Source organism: Phyllobates terribilis, unplaced genomic scaffold (assembly GCF_046119375.1).
Source record: "Phyllobates terribilis strain yellow unplaced genomic scaffold, ASM4611937v1 Scaffold_4__5_contigs__length_816908805, whole genome shotgun sequence".
Lineage (NCBI taxonomy): Eukaryota > Metazoa > Chordata > Amphibia > Anura > Dendrobatidae > Phyllobates > Phyllobates terribilis.
In genome coordinates this window covers 10,312,997-10,336,732 of record NW_027362764.1, presented here as the reverse complement: position 1 = coordinate 10,336,732, position 23,736 = coordinate 10,312,997, and the positions used below count along the sequence as shown (strand labels likewise).

At 49.6% G+C, this 23,736-nt stretch overlaps 1 protein-coding gene across 5 annotated transcripts in view; it reads right to left on the bottom strand.

Annotated features, from left to right (window-relative positions):
- Nucleotides 1-23,736, bottom strand: part of LOC141264802 (acid-sensing ion channel 1C-like) — a 260,667-nt gene that overhangs the window by 44,684 nt on the left and 192,247 nt on the right. For all 5 annotated transcript variants that reach the window (XM_073677128.1, XM_073677126.1, XM_073677127.1 and 2 more), the window contains 2 exons: nucleotides 20,215-20,306; nucleotides 19,445-19,524 (listed from right to left, as the gene is read on the bottom strand). In XM_073677128.1, coding sequence (XP_073533229.1) covers nucleotides 19,445-19,524; nucleotides 20,215-20,306 — 172 coding nt within the window. The remainder of the gene's footprint in view (nucleotides 1-19,444; nucleotides 19,525-20,214; nucleotides 20,307-23,736) is intronic.

The window sequence follows — 23,736 nt, the reverse complement described above, 5'->3', positions numbered from 1 at the left end:
GAAGCGGAAATATTTCAAGAGTTCTGTAGCTTGTATGGATGCAAGAAAATTCGTACCACGCCTTACCATCCCCAAACTAACAGAATGTGCGAAAAAATGAATCACGTGGTAATAGAATTGCTGAAGACTCTGCCCTTGGAAGACAGAAACAGATGGCCAGAGAAATTACCAGATCTGATTGACATCTATAACAACATCCCAGTAAGCTCAACTAATTGTACCCCGGCATATTTGATGAGAGCGAGACCAGGAAAATTGCCAGTGGACTTTGAAATGGGCATTGTAGTTCCTGAGGAAGACCCCTCAAGTGCAGATTGGGATACTAGAAGAACAGAACAATACAAGAAAATACAGGAGTGTGTTGAGAAAAGTCTAGCAAAATCCAGACAAAGACAAGAAACCAATTTCAATAAAAACACACAAGGAATCCAATTAACCCCCGGAGAATTGGTTTTGAAAAGGAAAAAGAGACTTCATAAGCTAGATAATCAATGGGAAGAAGAATCATACACTGTATTACCATCCAATTTTGACAATCAGAAAACCTGTCTAATCAGCAAGGATAACGGAAAAACAACAGCAACAGTGTCCCGAGATCACTTAAAGAAGTGTCCTCAACCCTTACAACAAAAAGAATATATCCCTTGTCCCATACCAGAAGAAGAGACTCCAAGGACAATTAAGACAATCTTAGGAGAGTTACCCGCAGATTGGCCCCAAATAGAAGGAGCATATTTAATTCCCATGTTGACATTCCCACAACCAGTAGAAGGATCAAGAGAAGAAGAACCACCCGCTGTAGCAGAGCCAGGGAATCCTGCAATCGGTGTACCTGCCATTCCCACTAGGGGAGTGGGAAGACACTCCGGCATACCTGTGCTACGTAGACCAACACATGAGTCAGTAAGTAGTGTTCGCTCCACACCAGGCTTACGCACCAGTGGGATACCAGTTTTATGGAGGTCATCACGTATTAATTTTGGACACCCACCCCTCAGATACAGGGAGTAAACCATAACAAAAGGGAAATGTAAATAGGTTCAAAAATGTAAATATGTAGTTAAAGTCAGTATATAGAAGGGTGACGAGTAGACCAAAACAGGTTACACCAGGTACACAACATAAAAAAAGGGGTGAGTAGAGTTGGCGTAAGAAGCGGTCTAGGGAGAGCAAAATCTTGGCCAATAGGTGACCCCAGGGCCAAAGGGTCTACAGTGCTTATGAACGGGAGAGGCCCCTGCAGTACCTAGGACCCTTGCGTCAAGGCACACGTAGTAAATGTTTTGTTGTGTATTGTGAATTATTAAGTCTATTTGAATCATTAAGCCTAAAGAGACTTTACCTGTTTGGACGTCTGAAACTTTTTGAAAATTTTTTAAGAATAGACCGAAGCCACAGGACTGGTGGTGGCAAAAACACTTTCCCTTTAACAGCCTGCAGCAGATTGACTAGCGTTGTATGGACTGGTTATCCATCTTTCCCATTATCCATGGTTTTTGTAAATTTTATTTTTGAGACTCTGTTCAAATTACAAATATAAATGTTAATGTTATGTTATCTTTGTTAAAAATAAAAATGTTTCAGTCCCGGAGGACTGAAGTTAACTAGGGGGGAATGTGGCACCCCTGCGGGGGATTACCACAGGATCCATAGGTGCAGGGAGAGATGTACACTTGGGCACACACACACCTTCCACCCCAGGTCTGAGGGGAGGAGTCAGTTTCCAGGGAGACAGCAAAAGCGGCAGTTAGTCTTGTGAGGGATGAAGGAGGAGAGAGACAGAGAGCTGTTGGCTGAGGACCAGTTAAGCCCTGAACTAGGAAACAGGTCCGTGTTGTGAAGCGCCCTAGAGAGAGGGACGGAGGCCAGAAGGAGAAAGAAGGAGATAAAACGATTATCCCTTTAGCTCACCCGGACACCGGAGTCCGAGATTGCTATTAATTCAGGAATAGCATAGAAAACCCGCACAGATCAGGAGGATTTACTCCCCCTGAAGAAGAAGGGGAGACAGTTGCCAAACTTGACCAAGTATAGGACCAGGGGCCCAGAAAGAGAATTGGTAGCCCCAAGGAAAGGTCCTCATTGTCAGTTGTGGAGAAGGACCCCAAAGAAAGTAAAAGGTGGTAGGCTCAGCTTAAGGCAGGACTGACCCCAAACAGTGCACACAGTGTTAGGCTGAGTTCACACATTGCGTATTTAATGCGTTTCCGCGGCGTTTTTGCAGTTGTGGAAACGCCGCGGAAACGCATGAAAAACACATGGTAGAAGGGAAGCAATGTTCCCCAATTGAAATCCACATGTGCTGTGCCCATGATGCGGATTTTTCCGCAGCGTAAAGGCTGCGCTCAAAAATCCGCAGCATGTCAATTAATTTTGCGTAAACGCGGCGTTTTCGCCACCATTGACTTGCATTAGAACGCGCCAATTCCGCAAGACTGCATCTGTACTTGCGTAATTGACGCATTCTAATGTGCGGATGGTACCCGAGTGTGGAGCAGAGGAGAGTCTCATCCACATCCAGGTACCATTAAAAAAGCTGTAAAACAAGAATAAAATAAAAAATATATATATACTTACCATCTGTTGGCCCGCGCAGCGCTCCTGCTTGGTTCCCGGCACTTGCAGTGAGTTGAAGGACCTGCGCTGACGTCAGAGTCATGTGACGGGTCACGTGACGCTGACGTCGGCAGGTCTTTCAATTCAAAGTTGCCGGCAGCCGGGAGAACGGAGTGAGCAGGACAGCGCGGGCCATCAGAGGGTAAAGTATACATGTATTTTTTATTTTTACCATTCTCTCGGGTGACACTATATAAATCCATGCTGTTTGCATGGATTTATATAGTGTGACCTAGTTGTCAAGCACTTTCCAGGTGATGCTAAAATCTCTTGGAAAGCGCTTGTCAATCCACATGCGGAAACGCATGTGGAAACACATGTGAATCCGCATGTATTCCGCAGGAAAAACGCATGCACAATCTGCATGTACAATCTGCATGTACAATCTGCATGTACAATCTGCATGTACAATCTGCATGCGTTTTTTCTGCCAGGGAGATGCAGAAATGATGCAGAAATTTTCTGCTTCATTTCTGCATCGTGTGCACATACCCTTAGAGGAGGCCTCACAAATCTCCAGGGTGAATATCTCTACCTGCACCGAAAACCTGGTTACCCTCCTGAACTGTACCTGTTACCGGACATCAGTAAAAGAAAGGTCCTGAAACAAAGACTTAATGTGTGTGTGTGCCTACTGTGACATTACTGCCTATAGCGTTCGTACAAGCCGTATGCCGATCACCTCAGCAACCATACACAGCGCTGGTAACCGACTTTACCGGTTTCCACAGGAGGCGTCAGGACACAATACTCCCATCATCCTCACCCCCATCCCTTTACTGACGGTCCAGGGCACGGAACCGGGAATCGACCAACCGTGATCCCCACAGAAGTAACCCATCCATCCCGGTATCCGAGTACCCCTACCCCTGTCGACCGACTCACACTTATTGATTCATATTTAATCTACGGCCATCTTTAGTTCAAGGTCTTTGATTGAGGGTCTTCTGTCAGGGTCCAGCAAGAGGCTGTAGCTGGCGGAAGGTTCGCGGTCCTCGTACTCTGACCTTGAGACGAGGAGCGGGCCAGAGTTAACCACTGTCTCTACCCGGTCAAGGTCCTGACCTAAGAAGGCGTCGGAGGGGAGCAGAGGAGATAGGCTCCACAGGCAAAAGGATCCCAGGGGGATACGGACGGAGCGGAGTCGCCACCTGTATTCTTTATTCTGGCCTAGTCAGAGGGATTCCTGCTGCAAGAGGGGTGACCGGCCCCCAATATCTGACTTTGTTACTTCACGTCTCAGTCAGAAAAGCCCGGAGGCTTAGTGGATCCCAGGGGGATAAGGACGGAGCGGAGTCGCCACCTGTATCTCTCACACTGCGTTTATCTAGTGGGATCCGGCCTTACACCACGTTCATACCACACACAGTCAGAAGAAGACTTAGTGGGAGAACTTACCAAGGAGAGGAACACACACACCAGAGGGGTCTCGACAGGTGCTCCTGATCTATCTGGGAAGTGCTGAACCCCCTTCCCGGTGGCCGCAGTGCGCTGTGTGTGGCAGAGAGAAGCTTTGCGGCTGAGAGTTCATCTAAAGTGAGTAAAGACCCGGAAGACTTCACACCCCGCTTCAGCCTGTTATTTCCTGCGCGGCACTGCACCCACCATCCCTTCTCACACCGCCCTGAGGCCTGCTCCGCCTGTGGGGAGCCGTCCCATCTTAGCTGCCCGTAACACCAGCCTGTTGCAGCGCTGGTGGCCTTCACCAGAAACCACAGGTGGCGTAGTCGAGCAAACCACTCATCCTAAAAGAAGCCCATTATTTTCATGTGACAGCCCTGGGCACGGAACGGGTCTAGGCCACGACTGCATCCCCTCAACATCAGCAAGGCCCGGCTCCGAGTAACCCCAATCGCTCAGGGAGGGCGTCGCAAGTATAAGGTTATTTTTTATTTTTTACGTTCTAATTCTTTTTTTTTAACATTATGTTGGTCACACAATATAAATCCATGCCGGTTTCATGGATTTATATTGTGTGACCAACTTTCAAGCACTTTTCCAAGTGATGCTAAAATCTCTTGGAAAAGCGCTTGACAAAAGCATGCGAAATCGCGTGCTAAAAACGCTTGACAAACGCTTGTCCCTGGCAGAAAAAGCGCATGTAAAATCCGCATGTAAAATCCGCATGCATTTTTTCTGGCAGGGAGATGCAGAAACGCTCAGGAAAAATCGGGAGCATTTCTGCATCGTGGGCACTTAGCCTTAGAGGTCAGCTGCTGTGGCTCCGGGGTCTGTCCTGGAGTGGTGCCTGGTGTCCAATTGTGGCTCAAGCCTAACCACACCATCAGGGGCTCTAGCGTATAACCAGGTGGTCACTTAGTTACGGCCTTCCAGGCTCTCCCTGGTCTGTGGTGCAGTGGTTCCACAACCACCAGGGTGACAGTTTGCTAAGGCCATGGAACCCACTGACTCCAATACTTCCCCGCTCCTGGAGTTATTTCAGGAGATGACCTGTCAGAGGTCAATATGCCATTTAGTTTTGCGCCCTGGCTTCTGAACTCGGCTAGAACAACAAGGCACTGGTAGCCGCTTTCTAGGAGGCACAGGACACAGGGAGGCACAGGACACCTCATCTGCTCTTGTCCCAAAAAGTTGGAAAACTCCCAAGACTAGGGTCTGAAGGAGAGGCTATCTTGGGTGAGAGTAATTCCTTTCCACCATTGGCCTTGACCGTATCCGTGACATGTGGTTCGCGTTTCGTTGAGATGGCTTACCCGGATTCCGGAGCGGCAGGGAAACTTATGCAGCAGGCAGTGGTGGATCGTTACCAGATCCCTGTTCAACACCTCCAGAATCCGTTGTTGATGTCATTCGTTGTTGAAGTGCCCTATCCGAAGATGTTCAGGTTGTCACTGAGCAAGTAGAGCTCCGTATAGGGATGCTGCACACAGAAAAGATTACCTTCTACGTGCTCCCTAGTCTGTCACATCCACTTCTCATGGGTCTTCTGTGGCTCCGTATTTATGAACCCGTCCTTGACTGGAGATCCAGAGGGGTACTTCATTCGGGACAGTCTTGTCACGAAAAGTGTCTTGTACCTGTATGTCCAGTTCGGTTGCCGGTAGCACCATCTTCTCTGCTGTGGTTACCATCCGCTTAATGGCTCTTTGCTGATGTCTTCAATAAAAAGGAAGCAGAGACATTACTTTCACATAGGCCGTACGACTGCCGACATCAAAAGGTGGCTGGCCATGCACGGCAGAGAAAGACTTTGCAGCTCATCTCACGTAACTAATGTTGCCTACCATGCAAAAGGATATCATGAAATTTGTTTCTGCCTGTCCTTCCTGTGCCTGCAACAAGACTCCCAGGCAATTCCCATCCGGATGACTTCTAGTACTTCTTGTGCCTTCTGCATATCACCATGGACTTTATTACGGACCTCCCTGTGTCCTCTGGATGCTTCGTCAACTGGGTAGTGGTGGATCGATTCACGAAAATGGCTCACTTTACCCCATTGCGGGGTTTCCATCTGCTCATGAGTTCGCGGAGAAATTTATTCAGCACATTTTCTGCCTTCACAGATTTCCTCTTCACATAGTGTCTGAAAGAGGTGTCCAATTCACATCCAGATTCTGGAGAACTATGTGCAAACATCTAAACGTGGTGCTGGACTTCTCTTCTGCATACCACCCTGTGGAGACATGGGGGTCTCCCGTGGGCATAATACTACTCAAACAACACAGGGTAAGAGTAAAACAGCGTGGCAATACTTTATTAAACCACCAAAGAGACAATAAACATATAGAACAGTCCCAGCCAATACTCAAGATGGTGCAAATTACAGAGTCTCACCCATCCGCTGGCTCGCCAGGATTAAAGCCACTGCAACTCCGGGGCTTTCAGGGCAGACTACCCCCACCAGTGGCACCCCGCTTTATGCGGGCACCCACAGAGAGGAGGTAACAACAAGCTTAGGAAGCTGACAGTCCATGGAGGTTTGTGGCCAGGTGACCTCATTGTCCCAACCTGGATTCTTCAAGATGTCTCTGAGGGTTCAGCAATGGTCAATGGAACAGATCTGTATTCCTCCAGCTGGGGCCGGGGTCCCCTAAGCTGACATGCTGTAGAGTCACTGCCTGTGGTATTATAAAGTTCCCCTGGATGGAGACATGTGTCCTGTCTGATGTTCTGTAGAGTCTTACTTTCCTGATTTTGTAAAAGTCCTTCTTATCATTTGCAGGTCAAGAGAAAAGGGTGGTGATATTAATTAGCAATTCTTGAGCATCCACAATTCATCTCCCAAGGTTGACTTGCAACACTGATGGATAAACTAGAAATACCCGAACAATACAAGTCAACAAACTGCATAGCCTTGTATAATGCATAATCAACATATTAGCAAACAGCATTGTTCAATGACCCTGAGTCCCTGTCCTTCAGAGATAACAGACAATAAGTTGCAGTAAATATCAACTCAAGTGTCAACATTCAGGCTTATAAAAATAATAGTTTCTTGACCAACCAAAAAAAAATAAATTCAGTAGTCAATAATTCTGACAATAGTCTACCATTTTGGGCCTACAGAATTTATGTCTGGCATAGTTAAGAAGAAATAATGTGTCATCACACACCCTCAACTGATAAGTGGTGAGAGTGAACCAGGTTCTGGCCAACTTCCTGCAGCATTTCATAAACGCGCACCATGATGACTGGGTCAAGCTCTTACCCTCGGCGGAGTTCTCCTATAACAATCATGTACGTGAGTCTTCTGCAAGGTCTCTGTTCTTCATTGTCTTGGGGCAACAGCTAGGAATTGTAACAGCTAGGAATCCCCCCTTTTTCTTTTCTTGCAGGTCGGATCGGGGGCTTATATACAGCATTATAGAATGCTGTATATGAGGGCTGAAAGGTGGTGGCCATATCTCATATCAGTCAAACCTGGTGACAGGTTCCCTTCAAAACAGAACTCTATGGCCACAATGACCACAGGTATGTGTGGAGTAAAAAGGGCCCAGAATTTCAGGAAAAGAACATCTCGCCAACCATTAAGCATGGGGGAGGATCAATCATGCTTTGGGGTTGTGTTGCAGCCAATGGCTTGAGGAACATTTCACGGATAGAGGGAAGAATGGATTCAATGAAATTTAAAAAATTCTTGATGCAAACATAACACCATCTGTAAAAAAGCTGAAGATGAAAAGAGGATGGCTTCTACAAATGGCTAATGATCCTAAACACACGTCAAAATCCACAATAGAAGCTGAAGGTTTTACAATGGCCCTCACAGTCCCCTGATCTGAACATCATTGAAAATCTGTGGCTAGACCTCAATATAGCAGAGGAGGCAAGACGCCCCATGAATCTCACAGAACTGGAAGAATTGCCCAAGGAAAAATGGAGGAAAATCCCTAAAACAAGAATTGAAAGACTCTTGTCTGGTTACAAAAAGCGTTTACAAGCTGTGATACTTTCAGAAGGGGGCGCTACTAGGTACTAACCATGCAGGGTGCTCAAACTTTTGCATCTGCCCATTTTACTTTTTGTAATTTTTAAAATGTAATAGGTGAAAATGTGTATTTTTTTGCCTAAAATACACAGGAAATAGGAAATGAGTCATCTGTAACTTCAGGTCTTTTAGATCATTTCATCTTCAACTTGCTTAACTGTTCACAATAACAGACATTTTGACCAGGGGTGCACAAACTTTTACATGTCACTGTTAGGCACAGGGAGAATGGACATAAGATTGGAGGAGGGCGATATAAGACACGGGGAGAGGGACATAAGACATGGGGAGAAGACTTTCAAGACATAGGGTGAATAAAATATTGGTCAGGTAAGACTTAGAGCGAATAAGACATAACATGTATGAGACATGAGGTAGATAAACGTAGGGTGCAGCTCTGCCTACGACATTATAACAAAAATCTAAAGTCTTTGGCTAACAAATAGAAGTACTGTCACATAATGTCCCCCTCACATGGCCCAGTACTGTCACATAATGTCCCCCTCACATGGCCCAGTACTGTCACATGATGTCCCCCTCACATGGCCCAGTACTGTCACATGATGTCCCCCTCACATGGCCCAGTACTGTCACATGATGTCCCCCTCACATGGCCCAGTACTGTCACATGATGTCCCCCTCACATGGCCCAGTACTGTCACATGATGTCCCCCTCACATGGCCCAGTACTGTCACATGATGTCCCCCTCACATGGTCCAATACTGTCACATGATGTCCCCCTCACGTGGCTCAGTACTGTCACATGATGTCCCCCTCACATGGCCCAGTACTGTCACATGATGTCCCCCTCACATGGCCCAGTACTGTCACATGATGTCCCCCTCACATGGCCCAGTACTGTCACATGATGTCCCCCTCACATGGCCCAGTACTGTCACACGATGTCCCCCTCACATGGCCCAGTACTGTCACATGATGTCCCCCTCACATGGCCCAGTACTGTCACATGATGTCCCCCTCATGTGGCCCAGTACTGTCACATGATGTCCCCCTCACATGGCCCAGTACTGTCACATGATGTCCCCCTCACATGGCCCAGTACTGTCACATGATGTCCCCCTCACATGGCCCAGTACTGTCACATGATGTCCCCCTCACGTGGCCCAGTACTGTCACATGATGTCCCCCTCACATGGCCCAGTACTGTCACACGATGTCCCCCTCACATGGCCCAGTACTGTCACATGATGTCCCCCTCACATGGCCCAGTACTGTCACACGATGTCCCCCTCACATGGCCCAGTACTGTCACATGATGTCCCCCTCAGATGGTCCAATACTGTCACATGATGTCCCCCTCAGATGGTCCAATACTGTCACATGATGTCCCCCTCACATGGCCCAGTACTGTCACATGATGTCCCCCTCACATGGCCCAGTACTGTCACATGATGTCCCCCTCACATGGCCCAGTACTGTCACATGATGACTCCTTCACGTGGCCCACTTCTGTCACATGATGTCCCGCTCACATGGCCCAGTACTGTCACATGATGTCCCCCTCACGTGGCTCAGTACTGTCACATGATGTCCTCCTCACATGGCCCAGTACTGTCACATGATGTCCCCCTCACATGGCCCAGTACTGTCACATGATGTCCCGCTCACATGGCCCAGTACTGTCACATGATGTCCCCCTCACGTGGCTCAGTACTGTCACATGATGTCCCCCTCACGTGGCCCAGTACTGTCACATGATGTCCCCCTCACATGGCCCAGTACTGTCACATGATGTCCCCCTCACATGGCCCAGTACTGTCACATGATGTCCCCCTCACATGGCCCAATACTGTCACATGATGTCCCCCTCACATGGCCCAGTACTGTCACATGATGTCCCCCTCACATGGCCCAGTACTGTCACATGATGTCCCCCTCACATGGCCCAGTACTGTCACATGATGTCCCCCTCACGTGGCCCAGTACTGTCACATGATGTCCCCCTCACATGGCCCAGTACTGTCACACGATGTCCCCCTCACATGGCCCAGTACTGTCACATGATGTCCCCCTCACATGGCCCAGTACTGTCACACGATGTCCCCCTCACATGGCCCAGTACTGTCACATGATGTCCCCTCAGATGGTCCAATACTGTCACATGATGTCCCCCTCAGATGGTCCAATACTGTCACATGATGTCCCCCTCACATGGCCCAGTACTGTCACATGATGTCCCCCTCACATGGCCCAGTACTGTCACATGATGTCCCCCTCACGTGGCTCAGTACTGTCACATGATGTCCCCCTCACGTGGCTCAGTACTGTCACATGATGTTCTCCTCACGTGGCCCAGTACTGTCACATGATGTCCCCCTCACATGGCCCAGTACTGTCACATGATGTCCCCCTCAGATGGTCCAATACTGTCACATGATGTCCCCCTCACATGGCCCAGTACTGTCACATTATGACTCCTTCACGTGGCCCACTTCTGTCACATGATGTCCCCCTCACATGGCCCAGTACTGTCACATGATGTCCCCCTCACATGGCCCAGTACTGTCACATGATGTCCCCCTCACATGGCCCAGTACTGTCACATGATGTCCCCCTCACATGGCCCAGTACTGTCACATGATGTCCCCCTCACATGGCCCAGTACTGTCACATGATGTCCCCCTCACATGGTCCAATACTGTCACATGATGTCCCCCTCACGTGGCTCAGTACTGTCACATGATGTCCCCCTCACATGGCCCAGTACTGTCACATGATGTCCCCCTCACATGGCCCAGTACTGTCACATGATGTCCCCCTCACATGGCCCAGTACTGTCACATGATGTCCCCCTCACATGGCCCAGTACTGTCACACGATGTCCCCCTCACATGGCCCAGTACTGTCACATGATGTCCCCCTCACATGGCCCAGTACTGTCACATGATGTCCCCCTCATGTGGCCCAGTACTGTCACATGATGTCCCCCTCACATGGCCCAGTACTGTCACATGATGTCCCCCTCACATGGCCCAGTACTGTCACATGATGTCCCCCTCACATGGCCCAGTACTGTCACATGATGTCCCCCTCACGTGGCCCAGTACTGTCACATGATGTCCCCCTCACATGGCCCAGTACTGTCACACGATGTCCCCCTCACATGGCCCAGTACTGTCACATGATGTCCCCCTCACATGGCCCAGTACTGTCACACGATGTCCCCCTCACATGGCCCAGTACTGTCACATGATGTCCCCCTCAGATGGTCCAATACTGTCACATGATGTCCCCCTCAGATGGTCCAATACTGTCACATGATGTCCCCCTCACATGGCCCAGTACTGTCACATGATGTCCCCCTCACATGGCCCAGTACTGTCACATGATGTCCCCCTCACATGGCCCAGTACTGTCACATGATGACTCCTTCACGTGGCCCACTTCTGTCACATGATGTCCCGCTCACATGGCCCAGTACTGTCACATGATGTCCCCCTCACGTGGCTCAGTACTGTCACATGATGTCCTCCTCACATGGCCCAGTACTGTCACATGATGTCCCCCTCACATGGCCCAGTACTGTCACATGATGTCCCGCTCACATGGCCCAGTACTGTCACATGATGTTCCCCTCACGTGGCTCAGTACTGTCACATGATGTCCCCCTCACGTGGCCCAGTACTGTCACATGATGTCCCCCTCACATGGCCCAGTACTGTCACATGATGTCCCCCTCACATGGCCCAGTACTGTCACATGATGTCCCCCTCACATGGCCCAATACTGTCACATGATGTCCCCCTCACATGGCCCAGTACTGTCACATGATGTCCCCCTCACATGGCCCAGTACTGTCACATGATGTCCCCCTCACATGGCCCAGTACTGTCACATGATGTCCCCCTCACGTGGCCCAGTACTGTCACATGATGTCCCCCTCACATGGCCCAGTACTGTCACACGATGTCCCCCTCACATGGCCCAGTACTGTCACATGATGTCCCCCTCACATGGCCCAGTACTGTCACACGATGTCCCCCTCACATGGCCCAGTACTGTCACATGATGTCCCCTCAGATGGTCCAATACTGTCACATGATGTCCCCCTCAGATGGTCCAATACTGTCACATGATGTCCCCCTCACATGGCCCAGTACTGTCACATGATGTCCCCCTCACATGGCCCAGTACTGTCACATGATGTCCCCCTCACGTGGCTCAGTACTGTCACATGATGTTCTCCTCACATGGCCCAGTACTGTCACATGATGTCCCCCTCACATGGCCCTGTACTGTCACATGATGTCCCCCTCAGATGGTCCAATACTGTCACATGATGTCCCCCTCACATGGCCCAGTACTGTCACATTATGACTCCTTCACGTGGCCCACTTCTGTCACATGATGTCCCCCTCACATGGCCCAGTACTGTCACATGATGTCCCCCTCACATGGCCCAGTACTGTCACATGATGTCCCCCTCACATGGCCCAGTACTGTCACATGATGTCCCCCTCACATGGCCCAGTACTGTCACATGATGTCCCCCTCACGTGGCCCAGTACTGTCACATGATGTCCCCCTCACGTGGCCCAGTACTGTCACATGATGTCCCCCTCACATGGCCCAGTACTGTCACACGATGTCCCCCTCACATGGCCCAGTACTGTCACATGATGTCCCCCTCACATGGCCCAGTACTGTCACACGATGTCCCCCTCACATGGCCCAGTACTGTCACATGATGTCCCCCTCAGATGGTCCAATACTGTCACATGATGTCCCCCTCAGATGGTCCAATACTGTCACATGATGTCCCCCTCACATGGCCCAGTACTGTCACATGATGTCCCCCTCACATGGCCCAGTACTGTCACATGATGTCCCCCTCACATGGCCCAGTACTGTCACATGATGACTCCTTCACGTGGCCCACTTCTGTCACATGATGTCCCCCTCACATGGCCCAGTACTGTCACATGATGTCTCCCTCACGTGGCTCAGTACTGTCACATGATGTCCTCCTCACATGGCCCAGTACTGTCACATGATGTCCCCCTCACATGGCCCAGTACTGTCACATGATGTCCCCCTCAGATGGTCCAATACTGTCACATGATGTCCCCCTCACATGGCCCAGTACTGTCACATTATGACTCCTTCACGTGGCCCACTTCAGTCACATGATGTCCCCCTCACATGGCCCAGTACTGTCACATGATGTCCCCCTCACATGGCCCAGTACTGTCACACGATGTCCCCCTCACATGGCCCAGTACTGTCACATGATGCCCCCCTCACGTGGCTCAGTACTGTCACATGATGTCCCCCTCACATGGCCCAGTACTGTCACATGATGTCCCCCTCACATGGCCCAGTACTGTCACATGATGTCCCCCTCACATGGCCCAGTACTGTCACATGATGTCCCCCTCACATGGCCCAGTACTGTCACATGATGTCCCCCTCACATGGCCCAGTACTGTCACATGATGTCCCCCTCACATGGCCCAGTACTGTCACATGATGTCCCCCTCACATGGCCCAGTACTGTCACATGGTGTCCCCCTCACATGGCCCAGTACTGTCACATGATGTCCCCCTCACATGGCCCAGTACTGTCACATGATGTCCCCCTCACGTGGCCCAGTACTGTCACATGATGTCCCCCTCACATGGCCCAGTACTGTCACATGATGTCCCCCTCACATGGCCCAGTACTGTCACATGATGTCCCCCTCACATGGCCCAGTATTGTCACATGATGTCCCCCTCACATGGCCCAGTACTGTCACATGATGTCCCCCTCACATGGCCCAGTACTGTCACATGATGTCCCCCTCACGTGGCTCAGTACTGTCACATGATGTCCCCCTCACGTGGCCCAGTACTGTCACATGATGTCCCCCTCACATGGCCCAGTACTGTCACATGATGTCCCCCTCACATGGCCCAGTACTGTCACATGATGTCCCCCTCACATGGCCCAATACTGTCACATGATGTCCCCCTCACATGGCCCAGTACTGTCACATGATGTCCCCCTCACATGGCCCAGTACTGTCACATGATGTCCCCCTCACGTGGCCCAGTACTGTCACATGATGTCCCCCTCACGTGGCCCAGTACTGTCACATGATGTCCCCCTCACATGGCCCAGTACTGTCACACGATGTCCCCCTCACATGGCCCAGTACTGTCACATGATGTCCCCCTCACATGGCCCAGTACTGTCACACGATGTCCCCCTCACATGGCCCAGTACTGTCACATGATGTCCCCTCAGATGGTCCAATACTGTCACATGATGTCCCCCTCAGATGGTCCAATACTGTCACATGATGTCCCCCTCACATGGCCCAGTACTGTCACATGATGTCCCCCTCACATGGCCCAGTACTGTCACATGATGTCCCCCTCACGTGGCTCAGTACTGTCACATGATGTCCCCCTCACGTGGCTCAGTACTGTCACATGATGTTCTCCTCACATGGCCCAGTACTGTCACATGATGTCCCCCTCACATGGCCCAGTACTGTCACATGATGTCCCCCTCAGATGGTCCAATACTGTCACATGATGTCCCCCTCACATGGCCCAGTACTGTCACATTATGACTCCTTCACGTGGCCCACTTCTGTCACATGATGTCCCCCTCACATGGCCCAGTACTGTCACATGATGTCCCCCTCACATGGCCCAGTACTGTCACATGATGTCCCCCTCACATGGCCCAGTACTGTCACATGATGTCCCCCTCACATGGCCCAGTACTGTCACATGATGTCCCCCTCACATGGCCCAGTACTGTCACATGATGTCCCCCTCACATGGCCCAGTACTGTCACATGATGTCCCCCTCACATGGTCCAATACTGTCACATGATGTCCCCCTCACGTGGCTCAGTACTGTCACATGATGTCCCCCTCACATGGCCCAGTACTGTCACATGATGTCCCCCTCACATGGCCCAGTACTGTCACATGATGTCCCCCTCACATGGCCCAGTACTGTCACATGATGTCCCCCTCACATGGCCCAGTACTGTCACACGATGTCCCCCTCACATGGCCCAGTACTGTCACATGATGTCCCCCTCACATGGCCCAGTACTGTCACATGATGTCCCCCTCATGTGGCCCAGTACTGTCACATGATGTCCCCCTCACATGGCCCAGTACTGTCACATGATGTCCCCCTCACATGGCCCAGTACTGTCACATGATGTCCCCCTCACATGGCCCAGTACTGTCACATGATGTCCCCCTCACGTGGCCCAGTACTGTCACATGATGTCCCCCTCACATGGCCCAGTACTGTCACACGATGTCCCCCTCACATGGCCCAGTACTGTCACATGATGTCCCCCTCACATGGCCCAGTACTGTCACACGATGTCCCCCTCACATGGCCCAGTACTGTCACATGATGTCCCCCTCAGATGGTCCAATACTGTCACATGATGTCCCCCTCAGATGGTCCAATACTGTCACATGATGTCCCCCTCACATGGCCCAGTACTGTCACATGATGTCCCCCTCACATGGCCCAGTACTGTCACATGATGTCCCCCTCACATGGCCCAGTACTGTCACATGATGACTCCTTCACGTGGCCCACTTCTGTCACATGATGTCCCGCTCACATGGCCCAGTACTGTCACATGATGTCCCCCTCACGTGGCTCAGTACTGTCACATGATGTCCTCCTCACATGGCCCAGTACTGTCACATGATGTCCCCCTCACATGGCCCAGTACTGTCACATGATGTCCCGCTCACATGGCCCAGTACTGTCACATGATGTCCCCCTCACGTGGCTCAGTACTGTCACATGATGTCCCCCTCACGTGGCCCAGTACTGTCACATGATGTCCCCCTCACATGGCCCAGTACTGTCACATGATGTCCCCCTCACATGGCCCAGTACTGTCACATGATGTCCCCCTCACATGGCCCAATACTGTCACATGATGTCCCCCTCACATGGCCCAGTACTGTCACATGATGTCCCCCTCACATGGCCCAGTACTGTCACATGATGTCCCCCTCACATGGCCCAGTACTGTCACATGATGTCCCCCTCACGTGGCCCAGTACTGTCACATGATGTCCCCCTCACATGGCCCAGTACTGTCACACGATGTCCCCCTCACATGGCCCAGTACTGTCACATGATGTCCCCCTCACATGGCCCAGTACTGTCACACGATGTCCCCCTCACATGGCCCAGTACTGTCACATGATGTCCCCTCAGATGGTCCAATACTGTCACATGATGTCCCCCTCAGATGGTCCAATACTGTCACATGATGTCCCCCTCACATGGCCCAGTACTGTCACATGATGTCCCCCTCACATGGCCCAGTACTGTCACATGATGTCCCCCTCACGTGGCTCAGTACTGTCACATGATGTTCTCCTCACATGGCCCAGTACTGTCACATGATGTCCCCCTCACATGGCCCAGTACTGTCACATGATGTCCCCCTCAGATGGTCCAATACTGTCACATGATGTCCCCCTCACATGGCCCAGTACTGTCACATTATGACTCCTTCACGTGGCCCACTTCTGTCACATGATGTCCCCCTCACATGGCCCAGTACTGTCACATGATGTCCCCCTCACATGGCCCAGTACTGTCACATGATGTCCCCCTCACATGGCCCAGTACTGTCACATGATGTCCCCCTCACATGGCCCAGTACTGTCACATGATGTCCCCCTCACGTGGCCCAGTACTGTCACATGATGTCCCCCTCACATGGCCCAGTACTGTCACACGATGTCCCCCTCACATGGCCCAGTACTGTCACATGATGTCCCCCTCACATGGCCCAGTACTGTCACACGATGTCCCCCTCACATGGCCCAGTACTGTCACATGATGTCCCCCTCAGATGGTCCAATACTGTCACATGATGTCCCCCTCAGATGGTCCAATACTGTCACATGATGTCCCCCTCACATGGCCCAGTACTGTCACATGATGTCCCCCTCACATGGCCCAGTACTGTCACATGATGTCCCCCTCACATGGCCCAGTACTGTCACATGATGACTCCTTCACGTGGCCCACTTCTGTCACATGATGTCCCCCTCACATGGCCCAGTACTGTCACATGATGTCTCCCTCACGTGGCTCAGTACTGTCACCTGATGTCCTCCTCACATGGCCCAGTACTGTCACATGATGTCCCCCTCACATGGCCCAGTACTGTCACATGATGTCCCCCTCAGATGGTCCAATACTGTCACATGATGTCCCCCTCACATGGCCCAGTACTGTCACATTATGACTCCTTCACGTGGCCCACTTCAGTCACATGATGTCCCCCTCACATGGCCCAGTACTGTCACATGATGTCCCCCTCACATGGCCCAGTACTGTCACACGATGTCCCCCTCACATGGCCCAGTACTGTCACATGATGCCCCCCTCACGTGGCTCAGTACTGTCACATGATGTCCCCCTCACATGGCCCAGTACTGTCACATGATGTCCCCCTCACATGGCCCAGTACTGTCACATGATGTCCCCCTCACATGGCCCAGTACTGTCACATGATGTCCCCCTCACATGGCCCAGTACTGTCACATGATGTCCCCCTCACATGGCCCAGTACTGTCACATGATGTCCCCCTCACATGGCCCAGTACTGTCACATGATGTCCCCCTCACGTGGCCCAGTACTGTCACATGATGTCCCCCTCACATGGCCCAGTACTGTCACATGATGTCCCCCTCACATGGCCCAGTACTGTCACATGATGTCCCCCTCACATGGCCCAGTACTGTCACATGATGTCCCCCTCACATGGCCCAGTACTGTCACATGATGTCCCCCTCACGTGGCCCAGTACTGTCACATGATGTCCCCCTCACGTGGCCCAGTACTGTCACATGATGTCCCCCTCACATGGCCCAGTACTGTCACATGATGTCCCCCTCAGATGGTCCAATACTGTCACATGATGTCCCCCTCAGATGGTCCAATACTGTCACATGATGTCCCCCTCACATGGCCCAGTACTGTCACATGATGTCCCCCTCACATGGCCCAGTACTGTCACATGATGTCCCCCTCACATGGCCCAGTACTGTCACATGATGTCCTCCTCAGATGGTCCAGTACAGTCACATGATGTCCTTATCACTTGGCCCAGTACTGTCATATGATGTCCCCTCACATGGCCCAGTACTGTCACATGATGACTCCTTCACGTGGCCCACTTCTGTCACATGATGTCCCCCTCACATGGCCCAGTACTGTCACATGATGTCCCCCTCACGTGGCTCAGTACTGTCACATGATGTCCTCCTCACATGGCCCAGTACTGTCACATGATGTCCCCCTCACATGGCCCAGTACTGTCACATGATGTCCCCTCACATGGCCCAGTACTGTCACATGATGTCCCCCTCACGTGGCCCAGTACTGTCACATGATGTCCCCCTCAGATGGCCCAGTACTGTCACACAATGTCCCCCTCACATGGCCCAGTACTGTCACATGATGTCCCCCTCACATGGCCCAGTACTGTCACATGATGTCCCCCTCAGATGGTCCAATACTGTCACATGATGTCCCCCTCACATGGCCCAGTACTGTCACATGATGTCCCCCTCACATGGCCCAGTACTGTCACACGATGTCCCCCTCACATGGCCCAGTACTGTCACATGATGTCCCCCTCACATGGCCCAGTACTGTCACATGATGTCCCCCTCAGATGGTCCAATACTGTCACATGATGTCCCCCTCACATGGCCCAGTACTGTCACATTATGTCCCCCTCACATGGCCCAGTACTGTCACATGATGTCCCCCTCACATGGCCCAGTACTGTCACATGATGTCTCCCTCAGATGGTCCAATACTGTCACATGATGTCCCCCTCACATGGCCCAGTACTGTCACATGATGTCCCCCTCAGATGGTCCAATACTGTCACATGATGTCCCCCTCACATGGCCCAGTACTGTCACATGATGTCCCCCTCAGATGGTCCAATACTGTCACATGATGTCCCCCTCAGATGGTCCAATACTGTCACATGATGTCCCCCTCACATGGCCCAGTACTGTCACATGATGTCCCCCTCACATGGCCCAGTACTGTCACATGATGTCCCCCTCACATGGCCCAGTACTGTCACATGATGTCCCCCTCAGATGGTCCAGTACAGTCACATGATGTCCCCCTCACATGGCCCAGTACTGTCACATGATGTCCCCCTCACGTGGCCCAGTACTGCCACATGATGACCCCCTTGCTTGCCCGGTACTGTCACATGACACCCCCCTCACGTGGCGCAGTACTGTCACATGATGACCCCCTCGCGTGGCCCGGTACTGTCTTATGGCTCAGTACACACTGGGGTTATAGGTGACTGGTATCTAGTCTCACCTCATACAGGTAGTCGATGATTTCCAGGATGGTGAGGATACTGGCCCCAATGAACAAGCCCATTTGACCTCCAATGTCACCTGGAGACATAATTCATTCATTAGACAAAGCATAAACTTCACATGTAAATCTCATTCCTTACACCATGTGCAGCTCCAAAAATGCCACAAAAAATCGGTGGAAGACTCTTCCTGTTCACCTTAATGTTAATCTATCTTACTGTTCATTTGTTCCGTTTTTTTCAACTTTTTTTTTTCCATTTTAAGTTTTTAAAAATGCCTGGTGGAAAAAACAAGTGCACGTTCCTTCTCTTAACGGCTCCTGATAGAATCTGGTCCAAACTAAGCACTGTCCAATCAAAAGCACTTCCTTCAGGAGAACATCAGTTCCAAAACTCTTCAAAACCACTTCAGGAAATGAAAAACTCCTCCAAAAATTCCTTTAAAGCAATTTCTACGTGAAAAATATGTCCTTTTTCACCACCTGAAAAAAACTCTATCTGCGCCTACTGTAAGGATTGGCCCTCCACAGTACCCGTCTGGTTCCCGCCATACTTTACACATACACATGTGACCATGCCCTGAATTGCATTGAGTTTTGACCCTCCACAGTCCCCGTCTGGTTCCCGCCATACTTTACACATACACACGGGACCATGAACCTGAATTGTATTGAGTTTTGGCCCTCCACAGTCCCCGTCTGGTTCCCGCCATACTTTACACATACACACGGGACCATGAACCTGAATTGCATTGAGTTTTGGTTCTCACCCAGCAAACCAGCGACTTCATAAGCCTTCTTCTGCTCAATGGTCTCGTAGTTCAGCGCTTCAAAGAAGATGTCCAAAACCAGAATATTCTCCCTGAAACAAGAGGTCCGAGCACAATTAGATAGATAGACTCTCAGATAGGCACTCAAAGGCTCGTACATTGGCACGGTGCCTCGCTGTCTTCTTCTATCTCTAGGTCATGGGTTGAAGTGCCACCAAGGACAACATCCGCATGGAGTTGACATGTTCTCTGCGTGTTTGTGCGCGTTTCCTCCAAACACAGACTGATAGGGACTTATATTGAAGCCACAATGGGGACAGTGATATTCATGTTTGTACAACGCTGCGGCATATGTCAGTGCTTTAGGCAAGCATAATAGATAGAAACATGCAACAGACTCATGGAGACAGTCATCAAAAACACTTCAGGAAAGTAAAAGCACCCCCAAAAAAGATGCCCTTACTGAAATGGTTTGAATTTCCAAAACTTCTGATTTTTAACCACCTCAACTAACTGTGTCTGCACAAAGTGTAAGGATTGTGACTCTTTGCCCACATCAGGTCCCAACCTCGTTATACCCACCTGACCGGGAACCTGAATTACATCAACTTTGGGGACTCATCCCACAAACCACTCAACTCACAAGTTATGGACGCACTAGTCATGAGCGAGACACAACCAATTCTGCCCGGGACTTGGTCCGTCATCCTACTCCATTTCCATTGGATAAAACACTTTTGCGAAAATTCATCATGAATGGCATTTTGTACTCCCCTTTTGCTGTGGAGTAACTGGAGTAAGACGCGGCATTGCACACTACTACTAAGGAATTTGACACATTTCTGTCCTGGTTCTACTATTTGTGCTGGACATAAAAACTGCTCTACTCAATCAAAAAGCCAATGGGATCCTCGACCCACAAACCATCAATGCAAATATGAGAAATAGGAGAGAAAGAAGAAGCAAGAGAATAAGAAGAAGGAGCAGGGGAAAGGAAGGAGAAGGAAAAATGAGCAGGAGCAAGAGGAAAAGAAGAAGGAGCAGGAGAAAGGAGCAGGAGAAAAGGAAAAGGAGAAGGAGAAATGATCAGGAGCAAGAGAAAAGGAAGAATGAGCATGAGAAAGGAAGAAGGAACAGAAGAAAGGAGAAGGAGAAAGAAAGAAGCAAGAGAATAAGAAGAAATAAGAAGAAGGAGCAGGAGAAAAGGAAGGAGAAGGAAAAATGATCAGGAGCAAGAGGAAAAGAAGAAGGAGCAGGAGAAAGGAGCAGGAGAAAAGGAAAAGGAGAAGGAGAAATGATCAGGAGCAAGAGGAAAAGGAAGAATGAGCATGAGAAAGGAAGAAGGAACAGAAGAAAGGAGAAGGAGAAAGAAAGAAGCAAGAGAATAAGAAGAAATAAGAAGAAGGAGCAGGAGAAAAGGAAGGAGAAGGAAAAATGAGCAGGAGCAAGAGGAAAAGGAGAAGGAGCAGGAGAAAGGAGCAGGAGCAAAGGAAGAAGGAGGAGAGAAGGAGAAATGATCAGGAGCAAGAGAAAAGGAAGAATGAGCATGAGAAAGGAAGTAGGAACAGAAGAAAGGAGAAGGAGAAAGAAAGAAGCAAGAGAATAAGAAGAAATAAGAAGAAGGAGCAGGAGAAAAGGAAGGAGAAGGAAAAATGAGCAGGAGCAAGAGGAAAAGAAGAAGGAGCAGGAGAAAGGAGCAGGAGAAAAGGAAGAAGGAGAAGGAGAAATGATCAGGAGCAAGAGGAAAAGGAAGAATGAGCATGAGAAAGGAAGAAGGAACAGAAGAAAGGAGAAGGAGAAAGAAAGAAGCAAGAGAATAAGAAGAAATAAGAAGAAGGAGCAGGAGAAAAGGAAGGAGAAGGAAAATGAGCAGGAGCAAGAGGAAAAGAAGAAGGAGCAGGAGAAAGGAGCAGAAGAAAAGGAAAAGGAGAAGGAGAAATGATCAGGAGCAAGAGGAAAAGGAAGAATGAGCATGAGAAAGGAAGAAGGAACAGAAGAAAGGAGAAGGAGAAAGAAAGAAGCAAGAGAATAAGAAGAAATAAGAAGAAGGAGCAGGAGAAAAGGAAGGAGAAGGAAAAATGAGCAGGAGCAAGAGGAAAAGGAGAAGGAGCAGGAGAAAGGAGCAGGAGCAAAGGAAGAAGGAGGAGAGAAGGAGAAATGATCAGGAGCAAGAGAAAAGGAAGAATGAGCATGAGAAAGGAAGTAGGAACAGAAGAAAGGAGAAGGAGAAAGAAAGAAGCAAGAGAATAAGAAGAAATAAGAAGAAGGAGCAGGAGAAAAGGAAGGAGAAGGAAAAATGAGCAGGAGCAAGAGGAAAAGAAGAAGGAGCAGGAGAAAGGAGCAGGAGAAAAGGAAGAAGGAGAAGGAGAAATGATCAGGAGCAAGAGAAAAGGAAGAATGAGCATGAGAAAGGAAGAAGGAGAAGTAAAAAATGAAGAAGTAGAGAAGGAAAAATGATCAGGAGCAAGAGGAAAGGAAGAAGGAGGAGAAAATTAAGAAGGAGAAGTAAAGTATGAAAAATGAGCAGGAGCAAGAGAAAAAGAAAAAAAAGAGAAAAGGGACAGGGAAAGAAGGAATAAGAAGAAGGAGCAAGAGCAAGAGAAAAAGAAAAATGAGAGAAAGAAAATTAGAGGGATAAAAAGAAGAAGAGAAAAAGAGAAGAGAGAGAGTAAGAAAAAGGAAGAAGAAGCAGGACAAAGAGAAAAGGAAGAAGGATTAAAAGAAAAGGAGCAGGATAAAAGAAAAAAGGAAGTGTGAAGGAAAAATGAGCAGAAGAAAAGGAAGAAGGAGAGAAAGAGAAAAGTGAGAAAAAGGAGAAAAGTGAGAAGAGAATGAGAGGAGAAGATCAGAGAAAAAAAAATTAGGAAAAAAAGGAGGAGACTAAAGAAGGGAAGGAGAAAGAAAAAAAAAAGAAGAGAAAAAAAGAAAGAAAAAGAAGACAAAAAGTGTGTAGATGAAAAAGAGGAAAAAGATGAAGAAGAAGATGATGATGATGATGATGATGAAGAGCAAGTAGAACAACTATAAGGGTATGTGCAGACTATCTGGAGCCGGCTAAGGCTTCAGCTCATTATGCAAATGAGCGCCGACCCCTTTTTTTTGCTCACAGGCGGGCTTTTCCCATAGAGGTTAGGTCCGTCGGGAAAGCCCACATGTGGACCCGCAGGAGAAATTGACATGGTGCAGTCTGGAAAGACGCGCCGCAGACGCAGAGTGGACATGGGAGGTGTATAAATCCATCCACTATGCTGTAACATCTGTGTCCAATCCGTAGTGAACACTGATCATGTGCACATACCCTAAGGAGGAAAAGAGAAGGAGAACGTGAAAAAGGGAATAATTAGAATAGGAAGAAGAAGAAATAAAAAAGAGAAAGAACAGAAAAAAAAACAAGGAGTAAAAGACTAAGATGAAGAACAAGATAATAAAGATGAGGAAGAAGCTGAACAAGGAGGAAAAGTTTAAAAAAGGAAGAAGACAAAGAAGAAGCTGGGAAAGCTGAAGAAAAGAGGAATATTATTA